Source organism: Neospora caninum, chromosome VIIb (genome assembly GCF_000208865.1).
Source record: "Neospora caninum Liverpool complete genome, chromosome VIIb".
NCBI lineage: Eukaryota > Apicomplexa > Conoidasida > Eucoccidiorida > Sarcocystidae > Neospora > Neospora caninum.
Window position 1 is genome coordinate 3,376,547 of NC_018394.1, and position 11,007 is coordinate 3,387,553.

An 11,007-nucleotide genomic window follows, 5' to 3' on the forward strand; every position below is an offset into this window, starting at 1 on the left:
ACACGACGTGCTTGAGACAAATAGGGATTTCTCGAGGCATTCGTCTCGCTGGCACAGGATGAGGCCTGACGCTGGGTACAGGAAATCGAGAATTAGAGGGCAGGAAGTCCTGCTATTAGCCCAGAAGAACAGAATTGTCTTCGGGAAATCCGACCCCGTTTAAAGCGGCTCAAGGACGGCGAGTGCATGCGCCAAGTGACCCGCCAGATCAGCAGCTACTGACGGTGTTTAGCAGGACTTTTACTTGTCTCACGACGAAACCCTGGCCTCAAGCAGCGCAGATGCTCTTCAAAGGCCACCGCCATTTATCACGATGAGACGCCCAACTTTGCCACATTCGACGATCAATCACACAAGAGTCACCGGCAAACCGGCCAGCGACGAGACACGCGGCATGCACTGCGGACTCGGCCCGCCGCACGAACTTTGCGTGCTGGTCGTCACTCTACGAACGAAGCGGGTCGTACCTTTTTAGACGACGCACATTTTCAAGCTGAACGGTTAAGAGACGCGTTCCTTTTGTGTGTAAACTTTCGCTATTACCCAAATAGCGGCGACCCTGCCCAACATCTACACACGGTGCGTTGCATCGTCCAGTGCAGGAAACTACGCTTTGCCGGAAGCATCCGGCGCTTTTTTGTTTTGAAAGTAAACACAGAAAACGAACTGTTTTTTCGTTGCCCTCTACGTCTCATGGAAATGGTGTAGTCTGTTGTGGTCAGAGGCAGCTCCATCTTGAAGCAGCTTGTCAGTTTAGCGGCAGTTGACATCAACCGGGATGCATCGGGACTGGCGATTTCGGGTGTACGTACACGAGCCCTTTTCTCAAGTACTGCACCAGACTAGAAGTTGTACGGTTTGCACATCTTTCGTTTTGCGGTGATTCTGCGTGGTCGTCTCTCGTCCGTGCTTATTAGTGGATTGGGACTCTTGCAACAGAAGGGCCGCTGCGGTTCTTTCGGCGTGGTGAACTAACTCATCACTCACCATGTCCGTGCCCTTACGTTGTGCTGCATCCTCGTTTCTAAGCACTGGCACATGCGTTTTTGAACTTCACATCAATTTCCTTCTCTTCATCAAATACTGCATCACTACGGTTTCTCCCCATCAATGTTTGTTCTCTCTTTTCTTGTAGCTATGCCATGCGGTCGATGCCGCGTTCTTTAGGAAAATTTCCCATTTGACCGCAAAAGCTAGTGTCACATCGGGAACACGACGGGGATGCTCTGCCCGCAAGTTCTCTGTGGTTTTCGGACTAGTGCGGAGGAGGAGAGTAACCATCTGTCAGGTGAACCTGACGGACACGCAGACGTCTTGTTGACGGCGCTCGCTCGTGAAAAACCGCAGGAGTGGCAAAAACCAGATAAGAAAACTGCGCAAGGCATCAATTTCGGTGGCGCACCGCTCGTCGACCGGAAGCTGTCGAATCCCTCATCGGGCTGAGTTTGAAGCCAAGCCGGGGAGCGGCGAGTGTGGACGGCGCAGACCATATTCTGGACGCCGGTAGGACGATGGCGGAAACCGCGCGTTCACACGACGGAAGAGACAATCCAGCAGTCTGGGATGAGACGTCGCGTGCTTGGGTGAAAGGTAAGTGTGTGAATGGCACTGCCAGCAACAGGAAAGTTCGAATTCGAACGGGAAGCGCGTTCACTGCCGAAATGGCTTTAAGTCTATTGCAACCCGTGCAGCGCCCACGCATCGCATGTGGCAGTGAACTCGTGCGTATGCCTAGTCAGCCAATTGCGCCAGGACCTCGGAAGTTGGAACAAGTGGACGTACCGGCATCTTGAACAGAGCCTCATGGATTTGCTCGAGGGGGGCGGCCAACAATGTGCACTTTGGAATTCCGATGCGGCTCTCAGTTGCTTGCCGAGAACGCCGTAGAGCATCCGCTTTTGTGACGGGAGCAAAATTTCTCTCTTTATTATGCGTGCGGTGTGGTGTTTGGCAGCTGCGAAAGACTTCTTTATCCCTTCTCTCGACTTCAGTCACCACAAGGGCCAGAATGGTACGGACTCCCTCATGTCATGTCTTGCCACATTTCCGCTCGCTTTTCCACAGTGCATACAGGAATACGTCAAGACCCATAAACACGCTGGCACGGTCGACCGCTATTTTAGGGGCTGCATGCGCCTTTGTGCGTGAACGGCCACTGGCCGAAAGGTTTGACTCTCTACGGTGGAGTCACCTGAAGACGCGTGCACCAGCGGATATTTCGACGAGGACGCTACCCGCGTCGCTTCTGACCCCAGTCGGTGCTCTGAGTTCCCTGTCATCTACGATACACCGGGCATTGCCCTATCCCTGTTGTTGGCGGGCCGGCGTGACGCTGTCTCGACCAGTGGAGACGAGCTTGAGGTTATCTCTTTGATGTCTCTGAATTTTCTCGTAACCTGCAGGGCGCATCTGCGTTGTGGGGGGCGCTCTGGAGTTCACCGGAGCCCCGTACTTCAGTGCCATGGCTGCGCTGCACATGGTAAGGAGACATCTGTTTCTGATCCGAGCCACACGTTGCGGCTTCCAGCGTTCTTTGAAATACGTGCAAGAGGAACACATCGAACTGCAGCCAACACTCGTGGGTTGCACGCCTCTTTTAACCGTTTTCTGCGAAATTCGCAGGTCCGCACCCTGCGTAACGCTGCAGCCTCTTTCCGTTGCCTCGTCGCCTACACTGGGGTTCAGAAGACGTGGAGGGCTTGCGTGTGTGTTTGCGTGGCGCTTTCCAACGCGCTGTCTCCGCAGGGGATGGATCTGGCGTATATTATAACCACTCCCGAGGCGGCGGGGCCCATCAAAACGTACAGTCCTGAACTCATCGTCTACCCGGTAAATGCCGAGGGTCAAGGATCTGTGTTGACCTCGACGTACACGAGAACACAACCTGCTGCACGTCTTGCGCACTGGTTTCCACGTGGCTGTTGGGAAAAGAAACGTCCCGCCGCTTAAAGAGTGCACCACCCCGCAGTGCTGACTCGCCTGCATTTCTGAGCTCCTGTGGCGGGGACACGCCTGCCTCCATTGCGTCGAGACGCAAAAGTGACAGGTGATCGCACGCCGTATCGTTTTGACTGCCTTCTCATCGTCTCGTGAGCTTGCAAAGCTCCTCACGGACAGCATCCCTGCGTTGGCGTCGGTCCATGTAGAAAAGAAGCTGTGCGTCTTTCTCATCGCTGGGCACTTTGCCCGGTTGGGTTGATTTTCTTTCAGATTTTGCCGGGTGAATCACAGCGTGGGCAGTCACTCGAAGACGCGCTGGCCCGCCTTGAAAGCAAAGTAAGCCCCCGGTGGATCGATCAGGTAGCCAGCACATGTCCAGATACCGAGCGGACTTTTGTCCCCTTTTTTTCTGCGGCCTGGTGCGGTCACGGGGCGTCGAGCAGTGACTGCACACTCGTGCTTGGAAGCGTCTTTGCCGCTGCCCAGTGTACAGACTGGAGAGAATGTCTCCCGTGGCGGCGAATTCGGATGAATGCGGTAGAGTCAAAGGGGAGGGTCCACTGCGAGGCGATCTACGGCCTTGCGCGCAGGGAGCGGTCTCTCTCTCAGTGACGCGCGTGGCGGGGGAGAACGTGCTTTGCCGAGGCGTAAGGCCTTTAACGACGCGATTTCACCCGCGTGTATCACTGCTGCCTGCGTCTTCATCTTGCGGCGCTGCGTCCCTACAGGCGAGTGCGATTCTGAAGAAGTGTGACGTGATCGTCATGGGACCGGGTATGGGGTCGCCTGCAGTGCCGCCAGCTCCGGATGCCGGATCAGACAAAGACAGGGACTTGCGCGAGACTCGAGGAATGACCCCTGAAACCGGATGCGCCGTACAACGGGCTGCACTCACTGTCTTGAACATGGCTATGGAGGAGAATAAATTTCTGGTAAGAGTGTCTCCAGTTGCGGTCGTTGAGTGAATCGAGTCTCCGGAGTCTGTTGACGAAAGGCAACGGAGCCTGTCCTCGTTCTCAGCTGTGCAACTGGGCCTGTCCTTCCGGTGTGTTATGCAGCCGGGACCCCAGCGACTTGGAGTCGACGGGTCAAACGGGAAACTACCACATGTCCACTTTTGAAAAGCTGTGTTCTGTCCTGCCTTGTCTCTGCTCGCCCCCCCCCCTCGCCGACTAGGTCATCGATGCGGATATGATTCGCGTCCTGTGTGCGCCCTCGCATTCGCCGTCACTTCAACGGCTGAAGAACTACCGGCAGTGTATCCTGACTCCGAACAAACGGGAGATCGACCTCCTCCTACGAGCTTTCCACCATCTCACGGAGTCCTCGCCCCCGCCGCATGGTTCTTTCCTCTCTTCGTTTTTTGCGGCGGCGCATCGTGAGCAGCAGAGAAGCCTTGGTGCGCAGACTGCGAGCGGCGTTTCCTCAGACATCTCTGAACAAAGGAAATCAGCAGCCGAGACGCAGGCGGCGCCCACAGCTTCTGAAGACTCGGCGAGTGCCCTGACGGCGCCTCCGTCGCTCCTCCCCCTGCCTCTGTTCCCTTCCTCCTTCATGCCTTTTGCCCCGACTCTCGCTGGACTTCCGCTGGGACTGGAAGGGCCCAGTTTGCTTGTGAAGGGCGCAGCGGACGTCCTCGTTGTTTTTTCACGCGCGCCCAGTCGGCCGGGGTATAGCTCGCCAGACAGCGGCGGCGCGGCTTTCGCGGCTTGCGGTCTCTCGCGGGCCTCGCGAGGAAGTCCGAAGCGCTCAGGCGGTCAGGGAGACGTTCTGGGAGGGGTGCTTGCAGCTTTCATCGCTTGGTGGCGAATCGCACTGGCGAACCGAAGAGGTTCACCTGGCGTGGTGTCTGTACACCCTGGCTCTGCTGAAGGCAACGTGAAGAAAAACCCAGAAGAGACGGACCACGAGGCGAGGCGAGACACCAGCCTGGGCCCCGTCATCGGCGTGGATGACGAAGAGGCAGCAGGCCTCCTTTGCGCGGCTTTCAACGCCTGTCTTTTGGTGCGACAAACAGCGGCGCGGGCCTTCCAGGAGCACGGCCGAAGCATGCTGGCAGGTCACCTCCTCGCACGCATCGGCCCAGTGTTCCGGACGCTCTACAACGAGTAACCAGATAACTCTTCTGGAAGTAGAGCCAACTGGGCCTCTCATCACGGCCATCTAAATCTCTATCATCTAAATCTATCGCGTGGACAAAGGAGGTTTGTAGCCACTGCTCACCTAGCGCGTGGCAGGAACCGAACGACGGAATGAACCGGTTCTGCCCAAGTTGCCGGTCGTCGCGCCAGAATGCACGGGACTCCGGTCGATTGACCGCAGCTGCAGGGTGCGTCTTTTCCTTGTAAACTTACGCCGCGACTTTCGTTCCCCGCGGGACGTGTGTTTGGGAACCGAGCTCATTTCCACATGCCTGCGTTTTCGATACTCGCGTGTTTGTTAGAATCGAGAGCTCGGCGTCTTTGTCACTTTGGGTTCTGACGCGGCACCTGACTGCCCCAACTTGGACAGTCCCTACTCTTCGGGTGCCCAGCTTCCACCGATGCACCGTTCGTATGCTAAAAAGCAAATGATTCCGGGGATTCTTTCGAGGCATCGCCGCACGCAGCGCACTGTTTCTGGTTTCTCCCAGTGCGCACAACGCAGGCACGGAATTTGTACGCTGGCAACCGCCTCACTGGAGTTAGAAACGTGCGTCCCACACGTTCCACCTCACTTCCTCTACGCACTGTTTGCCAGCAAAGAGCGAACCTGGGATCAGTCTGCTGGCGCATGTCTTCACTCGGCATGCGTGCGAAAAATGCTGGCGAAGAATGACGCTGCGCAGGCCGAGACCACTGTCTCGCCGCGTTCGTGTTTGAAGTGTGTTTCGCGCAAAAGGCCGTGAAAACCAGAGAGAAATCGGGAGCGTTTTGCACGTGTGGTCCGTGAGTCATGCTGACCAGCTCCACGGCTGGGCTAGAAAATGAGACTTCGCTGCAGCCGCTTATCGGCAAAGACACCTAGCGTGAGTCGTGTGCATGGAGCACGCCAGAGACACACACAGTTCAAGGGCTACATCTGATTTGAGTGTCGCGCGACGTCCAGTCTTCCTGGAAGGCACAAAGAACTCTGGGATTCTCCGTGCTGTTCCGACTCCTCAGAGTGTACGCAAACTCAGAAAGAGCACGGCCGGTTCCCCGCGCGAAACGAATCCTTCAGCAGAAACCGGCTGCGGGTGCGCACCTGCCGATCCAGGCGTACACTGCACCGGTAGAAAGGCCAGAAACTTTAAAACGGAGGCGTGTAACAGTGTGAGGCGGCGCACCGGCAGCCACTCCTTCGTCGCTCCAATCGCCGGCAGGCGCGCTTCTCGATTTCTCCGGTCCTCGCTGTCTCATCTCAGTCCCGTTTGTTCTCCCGACCTCCAGTTCCATCGGTGACTCGCTTCCGCTCCCCTGCGTGGTCTTTCTCGTCCCAGTACACGGGGCAGAGTGTCCTCGGGGGTCGACTGGGAAGCCCGCTGCCTGTCGCTTGCGTGCGGTTTTCTCTTGGACTCCCTTCGCCGCCGTCACGCGAAAAAAACGCTTGAACCGAGAACGACCGCAAATACATGATTACGAGCTACCGCCACTGCTCTTGCTCTCCTCCTCCGAGTTCTTCAGAGACTCGACGCGCTGGGCCTGCGACAGCCGCCGAAACGGAGCACGGAGATCCACGGTCCACACCAACCCACGAAACGAAAGAAGACACGACACCTGCCTGCGCACGAGAGATTTGCAAACGCGCATCTGCCACCGAGACGCGAATCTACGAAATGCGAAACGGCGAAACTCAGCAATCGAACGCTCGACAGGCCGACATGAACCATGTGTCCACGTGTGTATCTGTGTGTATGTCTGTGTACCTACACACGCATGCACATAGAGATAGGGGTGGAGATATGAGAAATATGAGTACGTGCATAAGGATCAAGAGGACTGCAGAACCTCACCTCTTTCTCAAGGCGATCTTCGTCGAGGAAGTAAAACTGTTCCTTCTTCACAACAGCCACCTCGATGTGTCGATGGCCTGCCTCCACAACTTCCATCAGAGCGCTGATGGCCAGCTGGATGGCGGCGTCTTCATCTAGGTCCGGGGTGTAATTCTTCTCCAAGTACTCTTGGACCGTCTAGTGGCGCACACACACAAGGCGTCACTGGTTCATTCAAACCTCAAAAGCGTGCCCAAGATCAACCTCTCAGTACGAGCATCTCAAAACCGCACACGCACACAGAGGCGTCCTCTATCAATCTACCTATATATATCTATGCACATGGATACATATATATATATACATATTTGCATATGTGCATGTACGGAGAGGAAGGGAGTTGAAGCGGGTTCTCGACGCTGAAGCTGCGCGTGAGTCCCTATCGAAAGAGACGTGTGTAGCTCCGTCGTACACACACTTTGTGACGAGCTCTGTCTTGGCAACTGTGCATGCATCTTTGTGGATGTCCTCCCCGAGAGTGCTTCACATGCAGAGGCTGTCACGAAGCCTGGGCATTCCGCGTGCAGGCAGAGAAGTGAGCTCTAGCGTCGAAGGGGCTGGGATGTGAGGAAAGGGCGGAGAGCCCACCGTTTCCGCAGGGAACGCGGCCGCCAACTGGACGGCGTCCGACGCCCTCAGGTTCGCCGGTGTCTGGACACCTAGGAACGCGCGGCGTTGCCGAGCACATCGAAGCGGACACTCACTTTGTAGTTCTTTCCCATCGCTTGCGCCTTCCACTTGGCGCAAATCCCCGACGGCTCCGTCTGGTAGAGAGCAATAGAGCCGTCGTGCTCCGCGCCGGCAATCAGGCAGCTGAGCCCGAACGGCCGAACGCCTCCTCGATGTGTGTATTTCTGAGAAGCACATGCATCAAGAAAACCATGCGCTCTGCAAACTCCACAGCCCGGGAGAGTCGTCTAGGCGTCCAAAGCAACACAGCACAGGCACTCCCACATAAAGACAGACATATACACCTATACATACGTACACATATGCAAGTATGTGAGTAGGGAACGGAGGGCTGCATCCCTAATTCCCAGTACTCTCTTCCGGTGAGAAGTATGTCTTGCGTGTTGAGAGAGACGCTGGGGGACCGGTCCGGTGGTTCCTTTCTCTCTGCCGTCGGAGAGGCACTAACTTGCTGCACTTGGGCAATGAACTTGGCAATGTAGTCCACAGAAGGCGCCGTCGCTGTGTTCAGGCGGTACGACTGGCACTCGACGCGCGTCTTGTTGATCAGCACTCGGGCATCTGCATGCAGTCCCGCGAAGGCGAGGCAGAGATTCTCGTCGAGCATCACGACTTTCCGAGCCGTCCTGGAAAGAGCACACACCGGTCACCCGTCTTCTGTTCAGCATCCGCCGCTCCACAGCACTTCAGAAAGCCAATCCGAGGCCAGGAAAAGATGCACAGCATGCAAGCCGTGGCTTGGACGCAGGACCCGTCTAAGCATTCTCAGAGATCCATGCAGATATGAATAGAAATAAATATATACATGTATACACATTCGCCTCGCCACACGTGTACGCATTCAAGCAGTTGGTGCAACGCTACTCTCTGCACACCTTTCAACACGCATATACACATATGCATATGCATCTATAAACATGCATCTACATATATATATATATATATATATATATATATAGAGAGAGAGAGAGAGAGATACACATATAGGCTAGATATATATACGTATATATATATTGTATAGCTATGTCGTGCTGTGTATGTACAGGCGGGGAAAGTGCAGCGTGGAAAGAACAGAGGTGCGCGAAGCGGGTGTTTTGCCAGTGAGCACACGCCGGGGAGATCTTGAATTTTTTGAGAGTTGTTTCCTACCGAGGTTCCTGCAGCCTCGCGGCAGCTTTCTTCTCGACCGCCAGAACAACTAAATCCTTGCCCATGACCCCAACTGCACAACCTCCTCGTCGAACCGCCTCCATGGCGTATTCGACCTGAAGACGTATCGCCGCCACATGTCAAGACAATTCCACAAAGCTTTCACTCAAAACTCGCCAATCCATATATATATATATATATAGTAGGTCTGTGTAGGCATGTGCATCTGTTTCCTTGGATCTATTTACACCTGCTTACATCTTGTTATACGCCTATGTATACGAGAGAATCTCGTATCGCTGCACGTGGCAACAGTTCTCTCTGACCCATGTCACCCTATGTATACACCCAACAGAAATCCATATATATACACATATATATATATACATATATATATATATATATGTGCATTTACACGCAGTCGGAGGGGTAGTGCAGAAGAAATTGATGTTGACATCTGTGTGCACTGGAGTGTCGTCTGCAGGAGCGTCTCTCGCGGCACTCAGTTTTTACCTGAAGAAGGTGACCGTCGGGAGAGAAGACGGTGATGGCGCGATCGTAACTCATTTTGGCGACGGGAGACAGACGCAAGAGAGAAGGCGAGGACGACGAAGAGAGTTCCTGATCTTCTAAGGTGCCTTTCCTGGCGACCAACCAGGTGAGAGAATGAGGAGTTTGGAAGACCTCAGTTGGGCACAACGCCACAGTTGTTTGCCCGCCTCGCTCGACAGATGAGAGCTATATCGGGCAGTGGACCTGGAGAGGGAAGAGACGAGAAGCGCGGGGTGCGTTTTGCAGGGAAACAGTGTGTCTTTCCGGACTCTCCCTTGCCTAGGAGACAATCCGCCGTGGCTCCTTCTGTCTTTCGCCTCCCTGGAGACGCACGTGCTCAATTGTCGAGACAGCGCCGGGGCAGCCAACAGGCTCACCACAGCCTCGTTTCTCACGGGAGGAGAAGCGCGGTGTGCCGAAGTCAGTCAGTTCTTGCTTCTGGACAAAGTGAGGAGTTTGACCGCTTCCCGAAAACGCCCTCGTTTTCCCGGTGAGAGTGCGTCGAGAAAGACGTCGGAGTGGAAAGATCAGGTCAACGTCGTGCTTCGCAGAGAGCCTGTCCAAGCTTTTCCACGGCACCGTTAACGAGACGAAAGGACGCAAAGTGAAGGACACAAAGGGAAGACCATAAAAAGTGAAGGCGCTCACAGCGGAGCACGGCGCTTGGTTTGGAAGACACGCGTAGGGAAGCCGCCGCTTCTTCGCTTGCTTCTTCGGCGAAGAGAGGTGAGCAGCAGAGAAACCGGCCGAACGGCTAAAGGTTAGACGAGGGCGAGTGGCGAGGAGATGAGAAGACAAAGAGACCGTGGACCCGTTCTGAGTCGCAAAACGTCGGTAAACGGGCGTGGTTGCACGAAGGCGATCAAAAACTGTGCACGAGCGGGAGGTCTGTCGCCTCACAGGAGATGAAAGACGCGCGAAATCAGAGCAATCTCGCGTTTTCCCGAAAACGCCGAGGAAAAAAAGGTTCCGGCAGAAAAGCGGCGGCGCTTGGTGTGTACGCCCTGAACCCCCAGAGCGAGACGGCGCTCCGCTATGTGTGCGGCCCCTGTGCGGTCTTCTTTTCTCTCCACTTTTCTCCCGGTCTTCACACCGGCGCAGCCGCCAACTCAAGGCTTCCACCTCGCGCTGTATTCCTCGCGGCATTTTTCCCCTGTTGCAAAAAGAGTCCTTCAACGTGGAGCTGAAAAAGGCCCGCCCGATCTCTCCTTTCACTGCTAAAGGCTTGTCGCAAGTGCGAATCCTTCTAACCGCACGTGTATGTTGACACACCTGTACTTGTACAGCTGTACATTTGTACAGCTGTGTCTAGATATATCTGTATGTCTCGATATATATGCATTTACAACTATGAAGGTGGGAATCTGTATAGGCACATCTGTGTATAATGCAGGTGACTGTCTGTTTATGCACGTGTGAGGTGGTAAGAGCCGTTTCTCGCTGCTTCTCACCCCCCGAGGTGCTACAGCCCGGGGCACGGTTCATAAGGCGACGAAGAAGTGGAAAGGCCGTGGTTTCCAGGGGTGGAGGGCTCCCAGAGGTAGTTTGCGCAGAGCAGCTGCCACGCTTGACGCCACGCCGGGGTTTTGTGGACAAAGACCACGCAGAAAACCACGCCAAAAAGCTTCGGCAAACCCTGCGATGTCTACCTCGATGCGTTGCTC

General features: G+C 55.2%; 2 protein-coding genes across 2 annotated transcripts; one reads left to right on the top strand and one right to left on the bottom strand.

The window, feature by feature from the left end:
- Window positions 1-1,511: 1,511 nt before the first annotated feature.
- NCLIV_028220 (hypothetical protein) lies at window positions 1,512-5,052 on the top strand (the record flags this gene model as incomplete). The annotated part of the gene is made up of 7 exons (XM_003883016.1): window positions 1,512-1,590; window positions 1,955-2,011; window positions 2,403-2,479; window positions 2,746-2,829; window positions 3,211-3,276; window positions 3,669-3,872; window positions 4,117-5,052. 7 exons carry the CDS (start codon window positions 1,512-1,514, stop codon window positions 5,050-5,052), a joined length of 1,503 nt encoding a protein of 500 aa, XP_003883065.1.
- A 1,484-nt stretch (window positions 5,053-6,536) lies between these two features.
- Window positions 6,537-9,358, bottom strand: NCLIV_028230 (Proteasome subunit alpha type-7, related; the record flags this gene model as incomplete). Its single annotated transcript, XM_003883017.1, has 6 exons — window positions 6,537-6,602; window positions 6,914-7,090; window positions 7,657-7,806; window positions 8,091-8,268; window positions 8,792-8,907; window positions 9,305-9,358. The coding sequence occupies 6 exons, from the start codon at window positions 9,356-9,358 to the stop codon at window positions 6,537-6,539; spliced, it is 741 nt and encodes a 246-aa protein (XP_003883066.1).
- Window positions 9,359-11,007: the final 1,649 nt, after the last annotated feature.